Genomic DNA, 21,386 nt, shown 5'->3' on the forward strand with positions numbered 1-21,386 from the left:
GGTGTCCGACCCTAGCACCCTGAGCTTCTTCAGGGCACAGTGACCAGACTTTCACTGGGCAGATGCTCTCTAGGGAAGCACAGGCCCTGAGTGCTGGCAAGAAGAGGGCCCAGGCACCTCAGAGCTCGGGACCCCGCCCACTCACCACTCGGGACCCGCCCACTGGAAGCGAGCCGGCGCAGCTCGGATCCCGCCCCTTCGGCGCCAGCAACAGCGGCTGCGCAGGACTCAGAGGCACAAGCACGCGGGCACCCAGCTGTCAATCAGGCGCGGGGTGAGCTTGGTGCGGCTGGAGCGGCGGCGGCGGCGGTGGCGATGGGACCCCAGCGAGAGATCTGCGGCTAGCAGGCTGCACTTGCTCCACGGGTCAGGGGATTGGAGGGGACAGGTAAAGCCCAGGTTGCAGTGGTTTATCCTCCAGTTCTCCCTCTCCTCCCTTTCTCTTCTTTCTCTCTCTCTCTCTCTCTCTCTCTCTCTCTCTCTCTCTCTCTCTCTCTCCTCTCCCCCCTCTCATTTCTCGTCACGTTTATTATATGTGCATAAATCTACAAAATCCAGGAACAAATAAGGGTTTGCAAACTCCATGCTTTGATGATTTGTTATGTAAGAATTTGGAAGGTATAGGGGGAAACTTAGGAGTTTCTTAACTGTGAGACAAGGTAAGTTGTATATTAGGTAAGAGTAAATTTTATGTATTTGGAGTTTGGAAAGGTGGTTTGATTTGTTTTCCAGGCTGAATTCAATCCCCACTTGCTCTCCCCACTCCTTTGCCACTTCTAAAAATGTTTAAGAATTTTGATATTATCTCAGGACCTAATTCTTGTGTGGTTAGAAAGGGGGGTTGGGTAGGGGTCAGACTAAGGCTGATGACCTCAAAGAAAACAGAGCTGGAGTTAAACAGCTGGTTTTCTGTTTGTTTGTTTTTTTTGTTTGGTTCCTGGCTCAGTAGCAGAAATGTTTTCAGAACCGTGGAGAGCTCCTTGGCTCCAGGCCAGCCTTTGGTGAAGGGCAAGTGTGGAGTCAATTCCTGCAAAGAAAACGGGCGAGGTTGGGGGGGGGGGGGGGGGGGCGGTGCGTGCAGCAACAGATAAAGAATGGAAGTTTAATTGATACAGGCACAGATGAGAGAGAGTAGGTGGGTGGGCGGGTGGGGAGAAGAGAGAGAAGAGAAGGGGAGGGGAAGGGGGAGGAAGGGAGGGGAGGGGAGGAGAAGGGAGGGAAGTTGCTTCTTTTCTTTTGCTTATCAGATTCAGGATATCTACAAAACAAAAATTTGGAGCAAAGAAAGGAACCTTGGAGAAGATTTGGCTATGATTCATATGCACTGAACCTGCAAAATACTGAAAACAGTTAAACAGTTCTCAACTAGGTTTATTCGCCTCAAGTCTTTGAGGTTTTCCTGTAAATGGAATGGGAATTGTTCATCAGAAAGAATTCTTAATGACCTCTTGAAAAAATATGCCCCCAGTTATTATTTTATTTTGCATGACTAGAGTAATGCATGAAACCAATAGCTCTATTGCTGGCAATGACTTTTTAATTAAATTTTGCATGGGCACCTGGTTTTCTTAGTCAGATGAAAAGTAAAATTATCAGGATAGGAAGAAAACAGATATAGGAGTGAAAACCAACCTAATGTGTAAATCAACCAGAGTCTTAATAAGTCTAAAGTGTATGTAATAGATCAGAAAGTTCAATGGCTATAAAACTTACTTATTTTATAATATAATGAAACAGGCACCAAATAGATTAATTTTGGAGTATCTAGGAAGCATGTAATCTTTTTACTTATAATTTGTAAAGTACAAATGGATCAGTCTAAGTGGTATTATTTACTGCATGGGATATAATTTATATCAAAATCATAATAGTGTTTGCATAATGTGTTATAGTTTACAGGGCCCTTTTCATTTGTGTTGTCCTATTTACTCTATAAACTCACAAGAGTCCATTAAAAAGTTACAAAATGTTATACTTTTGTTAAAAAAAAGCTATCTCTGTTCTTGAACAAGTTCTTTGCTAATGTTTTTGTTAACATTAAAATGATTCTTTGTAACTTATAAAAATGGCTTATAAAATTTAGGTTTTTATCTAGATCACATTCTTCAGAGATTTTTTTTTTCTTAAATAGGCTTGAAGAATGTGCCATTAAGAAGAAAGGTCAAAGAGTAAATAACAAAAAGAGGAAGAGGAGGACTTCAAAGGTAAGACTCAAACTTGTCACATGTTGATTTATAAGCACCTTGTCATTGGTATGTAGACAAATAAGAGATTTAAAGAGAATATGGGTTCTTTTCATTTTGGTTTTAGACATTATATAGTTTTCTTAAAAATATATCTTGAGGGAGTAAAATAATAAGATAATTGCATGTCATCACCCCTCCTTTAAAAATTACATGGTGGATGCATAGCCATTGATTTCCAGGGTATAAAAAGCTCTAAGATAGAGCCACAATCTCTACCACTATTACAGGAGAATGAAATACGTTTGAAATGATCTAGAAACACATTTTCAAGTTTCAAGGTCATGCTTATATAATTCTAGAATGCCTGCTTACGAAGTGAAAAAGCTGTGAACAGGCTTTCATGTCTTCCTGCATCTACCGTGAGTCTGAGTCCTTTAAGTGAATTGCCCTTTTGGTTTGGTGCTGGGTAAATGGTCTAAATCAGCCACGTGCCTATACCTTGCAGAACTGGCCCTGTGGGAAAGTGGCTCTAATGGGAACCTCACTCTCATTATCTCAGAATGATTTTATGGGAGAGAAAAGCAGTATGAAAATGGAATGGTATTTCAAGTAGAATAAATAGAACAGGGCCTGTGCCTGGACTCAACAACTGACTCACACACAGAGCCATGGGAAAACACTCATCCTTTTTATGCCTCAATTTTCTGTCAGTCTTCTCTCAAGGAGGCCGTGAAGACAAGTAATATAAAGTCAGTGATATTCTTAGAGTTTCATGAGGCATAAATATTTATTTCTGTTTTCATGGCTATGAATATTTTTTAAGTAAAATAAAAAGTAACTGCATATACTAGACAAATTCAAATTTCCAACTAATCGATACTGTAGGATATTGGCACACATAGAGATCAAAATAACACATGTATGAGTTTGTTTGCCAAATAGAGGAATTGTTCAAGGGATTCTCAGTATTTGTACTTCTGCTGCAAATATCTCATTTTGGTGCTTGTTCCATTGCAATGATTGCCTTATGAGGACTTCTCCTTCAAATCCAAGGGTCTATTGAGAACAGACTGTGCCCTGCTCATCTTTGTAACATTATCTCGCATAATCTAGCACATAATTAGGGCTTTAAAAAACACTGAGGGAACAGAGGAATGAAAAATGAAGGACCACTCAGGCCATCACCCACATCAACCCAGGCAGAACTCTGTGCCAAGAGGTTTCAAAGTGCTTGAGATCAAAGGGGTAAACAGGACAGAAGTCCCTGCCCTTGTGAAGCTTGCAGTCTATCATGTACCTGGTCTTTCATAGCATACATAACAGATATCAGGTAGTAACAAGTACTATGAAGACAACCAGATTTGACAAGGAGATAGAGAGTGATAGAGGGTGATGTTTAATATGCAGATTGCAGAAAACCTCTCAAAAGAGTTTGGAAGGGAAGTTAAGCTATGATTTTCTCCTTTTATGGGTTTCTGGGATATGATAGGTATGCTGTGTTGCTAAGAATTGAATATCCATTTAATGTATAATTGTACATGCAATTGAGATAGACAGATTACAAAAAGAAAAATTAAAAAAAAAATGTGGGTGGATCCTCACTTATCAGCACCTAGAATGTCCTCAGGGAGATAAAAAACAACTGCCTCTTCATAGATGACCAAGAAACCAGAGTTGCTTGTGCTCCATCAAAATGGCCATGTTGGTCCATCAGGCATGACTCAGCGGTTGAGCATTGACCTATGAACTGGGAAGTCACAGTTTGATTCCCCAACAAGGCACATGCCTGGGTTATGGGCTTGATCCCCAGTGAGGGTGTGCAGGAAGCAGATGCTCAATAATTCTCTCTCATCATTGATGTTTCTCTCTCTCTCTCTCTACCTCTCCCTTCCTCTGTGAAATCAATAAAAATATATTTAAAAAATAAAAAATATGGCCATGCTGGAAATGAGGATGCAACAGGCTCCACAAGAAGTGTTTATAAAATGAATATTCACAGAATTCATTTAAATACAATATTGGAAATATTTTCACTCACCTCTTCCCCCCATTCATGCATTTCTTGGGATACTAAGGATTTCTCAAAAAAGGGGAGCCCTCTAGGATCTGTCACTTAACAACAGTCATAGATTTAACATTACTGTTTTTGCTGTTGATACTGTATAGCTGTTGAAATACAAATATCAGAATTCTCATGGAACTTGCTCATTAAGGAAATGATGAGCCAAGCTAAAAAGCCTTTAATATATCTTCCATTTCTTCTCTAATTACTCAGCTCTTAATGTGGCCCCGTGTATCCTATTTATGATACTGGAGGTATTAATTAACCAGGTAGATTCCAATTACTGTAACATTTTCTATATTGGGACAAAAAGTTGTTGGATTACGTATGAGGAATGTAACTCTTTGTTGAGATTTTGTAGGGGCAACATTCTCATTCCATTTTGTTATATTTTAACATTCATGTTCTTCCAAGTGATCATTCTTCTCTTGGAGTTAATCCCAAGTTATATGTATGAACCTCTAAGGCCCCAGGAAGTACTATTGTAGGCCACATACAATGATACTGAAGTTAATTTATTAAACAAACCATATACAACTATTTATTCTACTAAATACCAAGTAACTAACCCAATTAGTAGCTTATATGCTCTTTTGAACTGAAGTTCCCTACATACAATAGTAAAGCAGAATTTGGGACAATGACAATCAATTAATGAGAGTTTAGAAGGAGGTGGGAAATTAGTAAACCTAGTTCTTTATCCAACAAAAATAATTGACCCACTCTGTAGATTCATGGCCAAAGACTCCTGCACAACTATATCTAGAAGGTATGAGAGTGCAACCATCTTATTTTAAGGTTTAAAACCAGAGCCCAGAGAGGTTAATGAGTTTGCCTGAGATGGCATGACCAGTAAATTGCAGATCAAAAACTAGCATTAAAGTCTATTCTCTGCTCTGATGGGTTAGCACAGTGCAGGCCATGTTGTTGTGCTTGGAGAGAAGAGAAAGGCTCATTAGGATTCCTTTTCAGGAATGTATCTAGCATCACTAAAATCCATTCTGACTTAGAGTATAGCCTTCCATCACTCAGCCTCAAAAACATTTGTTTTATCACATTTCCTGTCTCTCTTATGATTTTACCTATGTTGTGTTTAACAAAGTTGCATTGCTGAGTCTCATCCTATAAAGCAGAAACAGTTAACCTGGTGTGCTGGAGACAAGCTGTGCAGGGAATGACTAAAATATATCACCCAGTGCTGCTCTGCATGAAAGCTCAATCCTAAGAAAGAATGACTTCAACAACTCAGAAAAATAAGTCTTACTGTTGCTATGAAGGATTCTTTTTCTCCCGTAATATCTATTTTTGTCCTTTTTTATGTTAAAGTTCCTGATACTTTATAGAAAATCTGAAAATATATATTTGAATAAGTTGGTTCTAATCATCTAAGTATGTGAGTCAGTGCATGTATTGTCATGTTTCATCTGCTCCCTGACTCATGGTATAACCTTTAGCAGATGATTCGTCTATGCCTCAGTTTCTTCAGTAGCAAAGCAGAATTGGTAATAATAATCCTATCTCCTTTTGACTGAGATTTTGTTAGAATGTCTTAAAAGAAAGTGCCTTTAAAAGTGTTCTACTTGTAGATCACTAGTCATAGCCCTTATTAATCATCTTCATTGTACAAGCATTAAGTAAATAGTACTGAAGAAGTCATCCTGGCATTTAAAATATGAAAACTAGGTTAACAAAAGAAGACATTGGCCATGAATCCGCAGACTGAGTCAATGCTTTTTGTTGGATAAACAACTAGGTTTACAAAATCTGATCCATCAGACTGCTGTTCTAATTAGGCAAAGTACATTCTAAACTCTTGATTTGAAATGTTTAAAAGCTAAAAAAAAAAAAAAAATGCCTCCCTTGATCTCTCCTCCTATGATTTCTTTAAATGGTAGCTACACCTGAAGTAGGAAGAAGGCACAGGTACAGGGAGTTAGGCACTAAATGTAATATTAACCAACACTTACAAGGATGATGTTATTGGTTATCATCTTTAGCACCTGATTGCATCATTTTTTAAGATGAGGGCCATATTTTCCTGAATTTGACTAAATTTCCTAACTATAACCCACTTATGGCCAAGGGCAAACATTTACAAGATATTCTTATAGGTTCACTTTGTGGCCATGGGACAGGAAAATGTTAAATATCCCTGGCTTCAACTTTGCTTTTAGCCCATGAGTCTATCCAACCAAACTAAGTGGCTACACAGGGGCACTGGCCAAAAATTTAGATTATTTTTTCCTTGTAGATATACATGACTACTTGGCTTCTTGATAAGTAATTGGAAACATTTATTATGTCTTCTGTTAGCTTGAATTATAGCACAAGCCCTGGTTCAATTGGGAAAATGCCCTTCTATATTGTTCCTTGCTTTGTCATTTTGAGACTATGTCCACACAAGGAAAATAATCTAGAGGATAATTGAAAAATCTAAACAATATTTCATACCTCCAGCTACACAATACTTTGTTTATATGGAGATCAGAAAACCAAAGAACAAACAGAGAATAACTGAGAATTCTCTTGCTCACTAAAATTGCTATCCCTTAGTAATTCCTTCCCCCCCTATGGATTAATAATCAAATGCCTCTCTCCATGGGTAATGATTAGGTCAACCAAGAAGAAGGCAGAGTCCCAAAAAACCTATCTGGAATATAGTTTCATTTAATAGTTATCTGAATTCTTATTCATACTAGACACCTCATGGAAGATAATAAAAGCTGGGTCTACTCTCTACATTATTGGCATCTCACATGGAGAGATGTAACCACAAATAATTACTGAACTACCTGATGTTATAGTTAGTGAGGTGTAAATTATTGCCCAAGTCATTTGTGATTAATAAAGCAGGAAGCACAAGTTGCTCATAAGCTTTTTAATAAAGCTTTTGTACAACTTGACAATTAGTTAAAATGTTAGAGCAAGATACATTAGATCCAAAGGCAGAATTCCAAACTACTAAGAGTAACACTATGTAGTTTCCACAAGGGAACACCATTAAGCATCTGAGAGGACAGCCCAAGACAAATTCCATCTGTAGAAAGTGAATGCCTACCTATTTCTTTACAAGTAAATATAAAGACTATGGGATTCCAAGAGATTAAAGATTACTTGTCAAGACAATGAAAACTCAGCCTCTTTGTTGTCATTTCTCATGTGCTTCATGCTTACATTTTTGGATAGTTTAAGTGAGCTATGCTGTTATGTCTGGTTTTACTCATGGAGAACCAATTCTAATCATTGAGTATTTATGGAAAGTTTGCATTAAGCTTACAAGAAAGGCAGGTTTGAAAAGTGTCTTTTCTCTTAAGAAAAGAGCATTGTTCAAATAAGCTGACACTACTCAGGCTGGTTCTCATCTTTGATATGCCTTTTGATCCTGAGGCCAGAGCCCATGAGGCTGATGCACATGGATATTGTCATTCCAGCTGGGAAGGATGAGTTCTTGCAGCAATGTCTGTGGGTCCAAGCAGGCACCAGCTGCTGCTGAGGGCGGGTACCAGCGCTATGGAGTCCGGTCTTATCTGCACCAGTTTTATGAGGACTGTACCACCTCAATCTGGGAGTATGAGGATGATTTCCAGATCCAGAGATCACCTAACAAGTGGAGCTCAGTATTCTGGAAGGTAAGTCAGAAGCATGTGTTTAACTTAGGAAATGCAACAGCTATTGGATATGGTAAGTACTGTAGAGCTGTAGAGAACTCTGAGGTTAAGAATGGAACTTAGTGTGTGCATCCCTCCTGGTGATAGTAAATACAGTTTTCTTCCCTTAGGAAAGTAGAATATAAACCTTGAGCTGAAGGAAGTCTCTAGACAGCATTATTGTTGATTTTCAGGTTAAACATTAATAAGTACAATTGCCCTCATTAATTATTATTTTTGCTACTGTTATTAACGTGCCACTAAATTCATCAATTGTGAAGCCATCCATGGGCAAAATACTATATGCTTTCAGCATCCCTTACAGTCTTGATGAGTATCATTTGACAAGTTATAATAATTATTAAAAAGGAAATAACTGGGTATATAGAGAGGGTTAATGCTGGGACATAATAAAGTGGCCTGTATCCCAGCTCAAGCTCTACGAGATATCTGATCATCAACTTCCTCTAATGAAGGAACCTCAGTAGACAGTATATTCAACATATAATTAGTGAGCACCTATTCTGTGCCAAAATGTTGCAAAATGCTGCAGATTAAAGTGGTAAGCAGGAGGGGTAAAAGCCCTTGCCCTCATGGAACTTACCATCTATCATGGTAAACAGACCATAAAGAAAGAAACCACATAATAGAATGTCAGGTAGTGACAAGTACAATGAAGAGCAATAAATTAGGATAAGAGGACAGGGAGTGGTGGAGGACATGTATTTGGATATGCTGATCATAGAAAGGTTTCCATGGTAAATATTTGAGTAAATATGAGGATGAGCTGAGGGAGCAGACCATAAAATTATCTAGCTTAAGGTCATTCCAGATTGGGAAAATAGCAAATCTAAAGCTCTGAAATGAGAATAAGTTTGATGTATTTGAAAAAATAGCAAGAGGTACAGTCTTTTTGGAGTGGAATGAAATGGGGAAAAGGAAAGGTGATGGATTCAGGAAAACAACAGGGCTCAGATGATGTATGTAGAGCCTTATAGATGATAGTGAGGACTTTGACTCTTACCTGGAGAGCCATGAGAAGCCATGTGAACATTTTACACAGAAGAATTTTGTGATCAAATTAATACTTTGACAGGATAATTCTGGCTAGTGTACAGAAAAGAGATTATAGAAGGAAAAGTATAGAAGCAGCTAGTATAGGGGCTATTAAACTACCCCAATAAGACATAATGGTGACTTAAATTAAGGTGGTGTTAGTGGAGATGGTGATAAGTAGTCAAATTTAGCATAAAGTTTGAAGGCCACGCTGTCAGGACATGCTGATGAACTAGATAAAAGGCAAAGTGGAGTCAAGCATGACTCCACGGCTTGCAGCCTGAGCTGTTTAGTGAATGGTGTTATCATTTACTGGGATAGAGAACACAGGGAGAGCAGTGGGATGAGTGGGGAACTAAGAGTTTGATTCCAGCTACCCAACCATATTGGTGATGCCTATTAGACACGCAAATGGAAATCCCTAGTGGCAATTTAAATATACTGATCTGCAGCTCATGGATTGGGAGTCAGTGGTATAAAGAATGTCTATAAAGCACTAGACTAGATGAGATCACCTAGGAAGACAGTAGGGACATAGAAGAGAAGGGTCATTGGGACATGCCAACATTTAGAAATAAAGAAAAGGCTGAGGATTTGGGAAGGGATTCTGAGAAGATACAGCCTTGCATGATGTTTCTGGTCCCCTCCAGGTATAACATTCTGTACCTCAGGGGTTTCCAATCATTCTGACTTTCTCCCAAAATATCTCACAATTTCAGACATTGATATTGACATAAACTTGCAATTTATTGGCAATAGTGTAACAAGAGACAATGCAATATTATGATTATGAACATGGACTCTGTCCTCAGACTGCATGGTTCAAATATCAGCTCTTCCATTTAATAGCTCTGCAACTTTGGACAGTAATTGACCTTAATGGGACTCTTATGGTAATACTTATAGTACCAACTAGATAAAGTTGTGAGGATTAAATAAGGTAATATTTACCTAGTGCTTAGAACAATGTACTCACTCAATAAGCATTCAATGTAGTAGTTACTATTACCAGGTGCCATATGGAACATTAAATCCTGAAGTGGAAATAAAACTGGAAATCTAGTTAATAAACAAAATATTGGATAACAGTTGTTAACATAGGTTATCCAAGACCTGTATTATTAAAAATCTCACTAGGGTCATGTGCTCTGTATTAGAATTGGTCAAGCTATCATCCTTGCCCTGTCACCTCTGATGAATCCTTACTGGCCTGAACCAATGAAATAAATAGCCAAGCTGGCACATATTGTATTTACCCACATAAGTGGGTGGTTGCTTCAGTATGTGTCAAAAAACAAATATTTGCCTCACAGATCTGTTGTGCCAAGAGCCTAAAATGCCACTGCCATACAGAATATCGTCAGCATTTATGTGGATCCAAAGCACTGATGATTATGTGATTTGTGCTGCTGTAAGTTGATCAAATAATATAAAAGTTTGTATTTGAAATAAAGAACTCACAGTAAATTACCAACCCCAGATTTCAGATTTTCATATTCAATATTTTCTCCCTTTTATTTTATACAAACAGGATCCAAAAGTATTCTTGCAGAGAAGAAAAACAGGCAAAATCCATAGCCTCATAGAGATTATATTATAGCAAAATCCAAATCTTAGACTCATATTCTAGTCATTAACACTGGACTGGGCATTCAGAACCCTTCAGTCAACCTGAATAACCTAGGAATCACTGTCTTAGAGACCTCACCCCTACAAATGGAATAAACTGACCACTGTTGCCTTTCCTCCTTGGAAATATAAGTGAGTTCATTTCCGTAGGTTTTTGAAGTACTCTCTACCAATACAGAGAAAGGAATTGGCTATGCATATGTTTCTATTATGATTCTTTTTTTTTATTTTGTTTTTTCATTTCAAATTGCATTTGTAGTTGGTTCAAGCTCTGAGCTTCCCCTTCCCTTCTTCCACTATAATGTTGCCATGGTCATGTTGATATCTCCCTGGGGACTCTGCTCATAGTGTCTCAATGGGACTCTGCCCTCAAACCAGCTCCCTGGCAGTGGGCGGCATGGAGGGGTTAATGAGAATGGAGATTGGAATCAAATGGGGATGAGGTAGATTATTTGCTCTGTCATATGGATCGACATGGCATCCATCTCACTGTGCTATTCTTTCTACAGAATAGGTCCACTCTGCACAAAATATGTGTTAGACTCTGGGGTTCAATTGTGAATAAAATGCTATTCTTTACTTGTGAATAAGGTATAGTACTAATATAGCAAATGGAAAAGATAGACACATACAAAGATTGTTACAATCCTACATTCTAAACATTCCCTTAAAAGTAGTCAAAGTAGTTAGAAGCACAGGATGGGGAGAACCTGGTGCAGCTGCTCTCCCTCTTTTCTCTCAAGACCTTCCTCCTATCTGTCCCGATCTCTCCAGTTTCCCCCCTAAGCTAAGTCAGAATTTAAACTTACTTTTATTTATTTCTCTTCAAAGTATTACTAGATATTAAGGAGATTATTTCATACTTGAAATGAGAAAAGCTATGGAAGCCTCTTAAGAGACAATCCATGTGATGTTCATTGTATTTTTAAATGTTTTTCTTAGATAGGACTTGAAGAATGGATAAAGAAGGATAAGACTACCAATGGAAACCATCAGAATGCTATTGTGATGATCAGAGCAAGATATAGTAATGGTCTGCGCCATTAGAATAGCTGTGGTGATTCAAGGTTCAAGAGAACTTTATGAGATAGAATCCATATGACTTAACTCACTATTAACTATTAATGTGAGGAAAGAGTCAGTGAATGGCTGGCAGGAACACAGATAGGAAAAATGGAAAGGAAGGAAGGAGTACCATTTTGAATATTTGGGTTTGATGAACCTTTGGGACATCCTCTTTTACCCCCCCCTCCCCCACTGAGTGCTCCCAGTAACTACTATGACTACTTTTAGGGGAGTGTTTATCATATTGGACTGTAACAATCCTCCTATTGACTGTTATAAATATGAGGCTAGAGTCCAGGATAATTATTTAGGCCCAAGTTGTGAAGAATTGGAAGTCATTGATATATAGGTAGTATTGAAATGTCAGCGGCAGATTAAACATTAGAGAGAGCCGAAACCGGTTTGGCTCAGTGGATAGAGCGTCAGCCTGCGGACTAAAAGGTCCTAGGTTCGATTCCAGTCAAGGGCATGTACCTTGGTTGCGGGCACATCCCCAGTAGGGGTTGTGCAAGAGGCAGCTGATCGATGTTTCTCTATCATCGATGTTTCTAACTCTCTATCCCTCTCTCTTCCTCTCTGTAAAAAATCAATAAAATATATTTTAAAAAAATAAATAAACATTAGAGAGAACATATTGAACAAAAGGTATGAGTCAAGGTGGAACCCTTGAGAACACCGATAATTAAGAACAATATCTGGCAAAGCAGGTTGAGAGTGGGTTATTAAAGGGGAAGATGTAAAAAGAGAAGAGAGTTGTATCAGGGATAACAATAGGTGAGGGTTTGAAGAAAGCATGAGTGTTTAACACAATGACTGCAGAACATTCAAATGAGATAAGAAAAATCACATGGGATTTGAAAATTAGGAGGTCAGTAGTGACCTTGGAGAGAGCAATTTCAGTGGAATCATGGAGGACCAAACTTGGCTGTCAAAAGCAGGAATGACGTGAAGCAGTAGCTAGTGAGGAACGCAGGGTTTTAGAACAGATACTGAAGATTGAAGCAGCGAATGTGTTCATGTGCGAGAGAGGGACAGAGCCTCTGTGAAGTAGAAGAACCAATGCAGGAGAATGGGTACCACCACCCAGGTGAAGGGAGCTTTAACACTGTAGGAGGTAAGGCATGAGAAAGGACCTAGATCATAGTCTGGCATAGGTTTTCGACTTTGTAAAGCTCAGTGTCCCGACAGGTAGGTCAGGCAAGAAGGTCGCGACACAAGCTAGAATTTGTTATCTCTGCTGGCAAGCTGACACTACTCATAGCTCAGATCCTGCCAAGGAGAGGTCAGCAGCAGCCCTTGGGGCTAATGAAGAAGAAAAGCCAGTCTTCACTCTTGATGTGCTTCCCCTGAATTACCTCTAACCCAGATGGCTCCTTTCACATTTAGCTCCATCCAGCATTTCCCCCCACATGCTGCTCTTCCCTGCCATACTAGCTCTTGCTTCCAACAGTCATTACTGCCTCCTCGCTGCCAGAACAGCTGCGTTGCTACTGCTGCCAAATCTGCTCATTGGAGTAAACTGCATTTTCAGAACTCATCAGCTCACGGAGATACAACGAAGGGGATGTTGGTCAAAATAATAGCATTCGCTGGCTTGTTGCCCCCAGCAGCAGAATTTCTGGAATCCAAGTTCTCCTCCCTATCCAGTCCTCTCTTCCAACAGCTAGGACTGGGTTTTCACACATGCTCCCCACAGCCAGGGGAGTCATCAGAAACTACAGTTCAAAAGCTGTCCTTGCTGCTGTCTTCAAGCTTCGTCACAGCTTGGGGAGGTCTTTCTCTCTCACTATTGGTATTGATCTGAGCACCCCACAGCCCTGGGCTGCTCTGGTATACCTGGGGGAGGCCCTTTGCCAAAAAGCATTTCAACTCTTCTGCATGGCCCTAAACAGGGCTGCTTTGCTCTCTTCAACCCTTAAAAGATCTCTGTGTTGCATTTTTTAAAACTCTATTTAATAGAGCCCTTATCTTCTTAGATCTAGGACCACTGCAACCTAGAGACAATTGTGATATTGTAGAGCATCACTCTCAAGATTTTTTATTCTCTCCAGTATTCCAACATGGTACCAGAATTAAGCTGATGCATGCCAGCATCCCTCCCCACCTCCATTATATGTTGAGGGATGTTAAAATGCAGGGAAGTTTGATTCCATCATTGGTCTCCTTCATGCCTACCATACCAAGTTCTCCCTGATATGTTTTAACAGGTTTAGAGTGCCTCTCTGGGAGCATCTCTTGAAGATTCCCATTAGACTTACATTTGTGGTACCTTCAGACTCTTTGGAGTTAGCTTTCCATTACATTGTGTTCCCCTCCACAGATGGTAGGCATCTCTCTCTCTCTCTCTGATACATGGATATCACAAGGAAAAGGGAGAAGGCTCAGGGAGGCCAGCCACTCTCCAGTTCTTGAAGTGAGCAGAAATTTTGCCATCTACAAGTCATGGTTTGCCTTTTAGCTTTTGACGGCTATTCTAAGCATGAATTTTGAACTATAGAGCACTGCTCAGTTGAAGAGCAGACTGCTCTGAGAATTAATCACCTGGCTCCATATTCAGCAGCCTGGTGGTTCAGGTTAGCCAGTCAGGAATATTTATTGAGCACAGGCTGGAATCAGAGCTGTGGAGAGACAAGACAGAAATAGAAGATGGAGAGCATTGGCCTCAGTTACTCTGAAGAACTTTAGAAGCTAAGATGGATACATTTTTTGCTGCCCTCAATTTTTGAGAATTATTGCCAGTTCTTAAGGAGGAAGGTAATTTAGTGACATATGAAGCAAGTCACCATGGATATTTAAGTTATTTTAGTTTGTGCATTCAAAATTTTCCAATATGAGTCATTTTTTAAGTTATGTTTAAATAATGGTTAGTCTTTGATGGTGAATTTATTCACCACAATTTTTAGAAAAATGTAGAAAGCTATTTGAAATTATAAAATAGAAAGCTATTTTACAACCCAATTTTTTTCTGTCCTAATGTCTTATGGAGTATAGTTTCTTTTTTTTTTTCATAAGAGATTATATTGACTTTTTTTGTTTGTTTTTCAGTTTGCTCACACTATTACATAATGGAATTTTGTCCATCTCTGGTAACAAAAACTTTGTTGCAATAAAAGAAAATAATATCAGGCAATATACAAAATCATAATTGATGAAGTATCATGGGAGAATAAAAAGGGTGGAGAGCTTAGAAGACCTGGGACAGAGTCCAATCAAACCATTTGCTAATTATAGGACCTTGAACTATGCTTCTTCAACCCTATAAACCACAGTGTTTGATAGGTGAAATAGGAATAAAAATATCTACCTCTTATAAGGCTGGTGAGGATAAAGTGAAAAACATATCTAGCACTAGGCCTAATTTATAATAGATGCTTTCAGCAAAAGGTCACTGCCACCAATCCAATGCCAAAAAGAGTCCCCAATCTCAAGTGTGGTAAAAGTAGAAATTTTACTCAGTTAAAACAATTTGCAAACTGGAGAAACTCAGCCTCCAGGAGAAACTGAAAGTCATCTCCCCAAAGACCAAGGAAAGATTGCTTTATATAGGAAAAGCTTCCACCTTGGTCCCAGATTAATCTATTTTTATGTAAATCAGGAATCCAAGTTTGCACAGTTTGATTGGTCCAAATAGCAATGTCTTGATTGGCTGGAATCCTATTCTGACTGGTTATTATGGAGCTGCTCTGATTGGTCAGTAAATATGCAAATGAGGGTATAGCTGTGTAGCTCTGATTAGATGAGGCAGGTCTCAGCCTGTTGGTTGAAATATGATGCCAGGAACTCCTTTATAAGAGTCAGCTCACTCTGAGCACAAGTACAGTTCAGGTGACTCACAGTTCAGCCTGTGGCTTTCTCCCGACTCTCAGCATGCATGCGAGACCTCTGCCAGCAACAGTTCTTAGACTCTGATTATGAATTTGAGTCCAATTAATCATCAGTTCTTCTTCTTTGCAGATATATTTCTTCTTGAGGTTCACAATGCTCAATAATACTAATTTTCCTTTTGCCCTTTTGTTAAGGTGACGGGTTTGCAAATACGTTTTTCTTCTATTATATAAAACTTCTTTATTACTGTATTACCATGGGATTTAATTAATAAATAAGTTAAGTAAACATACTTTAAATGTTCAAGATTAAATGGTGTTATGCATTTGGTTATTTTTCCTACCTTGTTATTCTAACTAAAAGCAATTAGAGACAGGAGGAAATGAGAAATGTGTTTAAAAAATAAATAACTATATTAGCTGTTCTTTATTCTAAGTATTGAGCAATTGTAATGCAGTTGCCAATGTAGCATAATTTTAAAAGAGGTACATTTCCAAACAATAACTACTTATTCCAATGTATTACTTAGGCAAAGGACTAAGCCTTTCATGAATGTCTCTTAGTCTTCATAACAACTCTAGGAGGTGGGTACTATTATCATTTATCATTTTATAGGTGAGGACATTAATAAGAGTGTTTAAGTAACATTCCTTATATGATTCATTGCTAGTTGGCAGTGCTAGAATCCAAGTCTGTGTCTGTTAATTCCAAACCTCTGAGTTTAATCCACCACATGGTGTATTACTTTCCATCTTCAGCATGTTACATTTTATTAGAACTTGAGCTGATGTGGTGTAATTTCCATCTGCTATTCCTACCACTTCTCAGCATCTGCACAGGCCCAACCAAATAGCTCCCTGTTAGAGAAAGAGCACTGGCCTGGGGTCAGATGTGTGGCTTCCAGCCCTGCCTCTGCAGCTTGCTAGCTGTTCATCCTGGGCCGTGACCTACCCTCTGCAAGGTTACATCTCCTCAGCTTTAAATGGTTATGGTTGCATCCCCACGGACTTAGGGAAGAGGTAAGTAGTTAGTTACACAGACTGTCACTGTCTTCCAGCCAGAATCACCAGGACATACCTATATATTGAACAGTTAACTTTATTACGCATCATAGTGAGAGAGATGACACCGTGAGGGCTCCTGGAGTATTTCAGTAAGGGAGTGTGAAGAAGGACATATAGGATGTGGGCTTTAGTTGGGTGATTTGGGGGAGGGCCTAAGGGAATAGGAGTTCCCCCTAGATTGTCAGGGGCAATTCTATGATTGAATTTCTTAATGAATCTTATCTGTAGGGAGAGACTAAAGATGTAATTGGTCTACATGCAGCAGTCATTCATATTGGCGGAGAGGAGAGGAGGTGTTGGGTATTTGACCTTGTTTTGGTCTGTGCTTAGAGAAAACTGCGAAGTAGTCTTACTTCATCACGGGGCAGAAAGCGCTTTGTCTGTTGATGTTCTGTGAGACTGACTGTGCCAACAGGAGGACAACGTGGCCTCGCTGTGAGCTCTGGGCATCTGCTAACAGCATCAAGGCCAGGGTAGAGTCAGGCCGGCTCCTGGATATCAGGGCTGCTTTTCTCTTCCTCGAGACCAAGTGAGACAATGTAAGCAAAAGGGGGCTTTGTCAACAACAAAGCATTGTGCACACCGAAAGCTCAAAGGAAAAATTAAGACACTACTGCAGTTTCTGAAAGGTGCTCCTTTCACTGTCTTCTTTACCAGGAAATTATATAGGCTGGGAAAATCCACTCCCCCTCCTCCCCCCAAAACAAGGCCCGTCCTGGACGGCTCCGGGAGAGCTGAGGCTCTGTGCTCACCTGTCTCGCTTCATTGTGTCTTTCTCTAGGTCGGACTCATCTCCGGCACCATCTTTGTGGTTCTCGGACTGACTGTTCTGGCAGTGGGTTTTCTTGTGCCCCCCAAGATCGAAGCTTTTGGTGAAGCCGATTTCATGGTGGTCGACACACATGCTGTCCAGTTTAATGGAGCCCTTGACATGTGCAAGCTGGCGGGAGCCGTGCTCTTCTGCATCGGGGGCACGTCCATGGCAGGGTGCCTGCTGATGTCAGTGTTTGCGAAAAGCTACTCCAAAGAAGAAAAATTCCTGCAGCAGAAGTTTAAAGAGCGAATCGCAGACATCAAGGCCCACACCCAACCCATCACAAAAGCGCCCGGCCCTGGGGAAACAAAGATACCAGTCACTTTGTCCAGGGTTCAAAATGTCCAGCCTGTCTTGGCAACCTGAACCCTTTCCCCCATCCTCTCCTCTCTGATTTACACACATGGCTACAATGGAGCAGGCCAGCGTTTGAGAAGACAAGGATTTGGCCTTGATTTGCCCCGTGGCTGTCCTAGGCTGTGGGCAGCAGAGGGCATGAGTTCACACTCACCCGCTCAGTGGCCCTGGTGGGGGGGAATGCCATGTGCCGACCTGGGCACAGGCGCCAGCTGCTTAGAGGGTGCCTCTGTATGCCCCCAGGAGCCCCCTGAAACTCCCCTCCCATAGATTGTGGCTCAGTGTCATTTTCCATGTGATTGGGAAGCCCTGAACAGTTGAGACCAGCCTACCAGTCACTACCGTGGCCCCCTTTACTTTCTAATATTCGTTTTTCTAATCTCTCCTGTGTGGTGCTGCCTTCTGTTCCCATCTCATTACATGTAAGATATTGTCATATGTGTCCCTAGAAAAATCGAGTTCCCTGATTTTAACCCGAACATTATTAGTCTTTTAACTATATCTTAACATGAGGTTCTTGAGATTGGATACATTTGTCAGAGATCTTCACAAATCCTTTCTGTTTAGGTTTTTTTGTTTGTTTGTTTGTTTTTCACTTAAGCTGAAATTGCCAACTCTAGAATCTTCAGAAAGAAGTTGATGTTGGGAGAATCTATTTACGCAATGTCCAAAAGCACATAATTAGAAACCAAGAAATTTGGGGAATTCCTACTGCTAAATAGCTGTGAGACCTTAGGGGAATAATTTAATTTCCCAGGCCTCAGTTCCCCCATCTGTATAATGGGGGTCCTGGGCTGTGATGTCTGAGGTTCCTTTTTTGCCATCTGTCATCAGGCCTCCTCCAAGTATGTTTATGATGTCCTGTGCTTCTCACCATGGTGAGGTGAGGTTCTTTGAAACTTGGACTCCAGGAAAGCCTCCAAGTCAGTGGCCTCCATCCATCTACCCTTCGATATCCAACCCCAGCAGTTTCTAGGAGGCTGCCATATTTTTATAAAGACAATAGTAAGCCATCCTCAAATAAGAAACCACTGAGTAGATATTAACCTTGAAAGGGGTTTTCTTTCTCCAATAAGACATTTTATCCTCCAGCAAGATATTTGTCTCATCCCTTTGACTTTTATTAAATATGTGGATCTAAATGGACTGAGGAAAATGGAAGATGTGACCTTGGTATTTATTCTCTCAGAATTTGTGCCCTTTCGTGTTCTCCACCTCCCCCCTTCCCTTCCTTCACTGGATAAATAAAATATGTGAACCAGCAGAACCTGAACTGCATTGTCATTCCTTCAGTGTGGCTGTTTTCTCTCCATCATGTAATTTTCCATCCTGAGACTGAATGAGCTCTGCTGTTCCCTGGCTAAATGGAGGAATAAATGAAGCAATTAGTGCGCTTTTGTGCACACTGTTTATTTTGCCTAGTCTAGCGTAAAACACGGGGCAAATCGGCCCCTCAGCAAGGATCACTGGCCAGATTTGGGAGAAATCCTTCCAGTTCCTCACGTTCTCTACCTCCCTGTGGAAATACCATTTTAATTTTATTCTTTGAAGCCTTCTACAAGCCCCCGAGCACCTGTTCAAGGCAACAGCATTTGAAGCCTCCCAGGAGTGCTTCTGTGTTGGGTACCAAGGAGTCTCTGAGGATGAGACTGGACTTTAAAAAAAAATTATTGATTGATTTGAGAGAGAGAGAGAAATGGACTTATTGTTCCAGTTATTTATGCATCCATTGGTTGATTCTTGTATGTGCCCTGACCTGGGATCAAACCTGCAACCTTGGCATATCAGGATGATGCTCTAACCGACTGAGCTACCCAGCCAGGGCAAGATGACTTTTAAAAGCCTTCAAAATGAGAAATAATAGCTGTAGGGCATGGGAGCTTTTAGGTACAGGCATGCTGGCAGCCACTAAAAAGAAGCTCTATTCCTCAAAGGCCTAAAGGAATCGAGATGGATACAGTAGGAGCTGGGTCTGAAAGAGTAGCTCAACCTAGCCTGTCCTTCCTGTCCTGCCCGGGCTTAGAGAGAGTGGGGACTTATAAGGAGGAGGGATTGAGAGATCTTGTAGGAAAGCAGAAGAGGCTGATGGGTATAGGAAACATAACTTGATCTTTGAAAAAAGTACAGGCCCTGGGCAATCTGAGGGCAGGGAGTAGCAGACCAAATGCTTTAAAAGTGATTTTCAGGCTTGGTTGGGGAGAGCTTAATGGTATGATATACCAGATGCTCTTAGAGCATTGGCCTCAGCCTGTTTGCTTGCACTGAGCCAAGCCTTCCCGTCTGTACTGAAACTTCTGGAGGAAAGTGTAACTACGTACCTATGGATGGGGACAGAGGTGGGAGAGAAGGTGCTGAAATAGAAAGGAGGTCTGGCCGGTAGATATGTAAGCAGAGGCACGTGGAGTTGGTAGAAATGTTATGTGGGCCCACCCCAGGCAGAAGGCCCCGCCCACCTCATGTCAGCACTGATCCAGCAACTTCTATCCACTTGGGCACCTCAGTGGCTGGACCCTACTGCCTCAGAGGGCAAGCCGCCACATCTTATGATGGCTCTATATGGCTAGAAAGCTTACTCTCATGTCTTCCCAAAACCCACCTTTCCAACTCTTCTGCACATTGGAACAAGTTCTAGAACTCAAAGTCTAACCCCTTTTACAAAGTCTAACCCCTTTTACAAAGTCTAACCCCTTTTACAAAGGACCACCTAATCCACCACCCACCCCAGGCTATGAATTTTTTTTCATTCCATTATTTTTAATCCTGACATCTCCTGTCATCTTCAGGGAGATGGTCCTATATGTTCTCAACGTTCCTAATTGTCCATGCCACCCATTGAATGGGGTCCCTAGAAGTTTTTTAATTTATATAGGTTATAGATTCCCTAACTTCGTTAATTGCCTTACTTACGCGATGCATAAGCACACGGGACCACAAGCCAGAAAACTGATGACAGATGTGAAAGCAGCTCCTCCGTGCACTTCCTTGGCCTCCTGTGACCTGTCCCATCCCTTCCCAGTTTTATTCTGGCACATGTGCTGGAACCTGCATCCTAGTGATACTCAGCCACTCTCCCCCCTAAATGTGCCTGCATTTTCTTGCCACGGTGCCTCCACTCACAAAGCTAACTTTCCCAGCAATAACCATGGGCCCCTACTCTGGCTACTGAACCTCTCATTCAAGGCCACACCAAGAAATACAGTCATAGCAATAATGATGAGCTAATATGTATTGAATGGAAGGCACCATTGAAGCATTTTATGTATAGTAATTCATTTACCCCTCACTAAAACCCTAGGAAGTTGGGCTATTATCATTTGCCCATTTGACACAGGCAGAAATAGGCAGAGATAACAGGCCTAAGGAGAAGCAGTAAGCGACAACGGAGTCGGGATTCAAATCTGAGCAGCCTGGCTTACAGGCTTGCAGCTGCACTTTCGTTCAGTATCAGTTCTGCCTCTGGAAATGTCACCTTCTCTGTGTATCTTTCTCTCTCACTCCCGCTCCATCTCCCAGGTCAGACTTAATGTCTCTTCCTCAAGTGCCAGCACTTTGTACAAACACATTCTATCGCACTTATCTCCCTCTATTACAGTGATTTGTTTACACATCTGTTTCTTCCATTAGAAGCTAGACTATTAGTTGCTTGCGTACAGGGAGCATGACTTAATGAGTGGTGAACCC

The 21,386-nt window shown here is 40.7% G+C and overlaps 1 protein-coding gene across 1 annotated transcript; it reads left to right on the forward strand.

Moving 5' to 3' along the window:
- The first annotated feature begins 2,140 nt into the window (after nucleotides 1-2,140).
- Nucleotides 2,141-17,732, forward strand: NRSN1 (neurensin 1). The gene is made up of 3 exons (XM_079778430.1): nucleotides 2,141-2,204; nucleotides 7,680-7,877; nucleotides 17,316-17,732. The coding sequence occupies exons 2-3, from the start codon at nucleotides 7,689-7,691 to the stop codon at nucleotides 17,712-17,714; spliced, it is 588 nt and encodes a 195-aa protein (XP_079634556.1). The 5' UTR covers nucleotides 2,141-2,204; nucleotides 7,680-7,688; the 3' UTR covers nucleotides 17,715-17,732.
- The last annotated feature ends 3,654 nt before the right edge of the window (nucleotides 17,733-21,386 follow it).

Source organism: Cnephaeus nilssonii (assembly GCF_951640355.1).
Source record: "Cnephaeus nilssonii genome assembly, chromosome: 7".
Lineage (NCBI taxonomy): Eukaryota > Metazoa > Chordata > Mammalia > Chiroptera > Vespertilionidae > Cnephaeus > Cnephaeus nilssonii.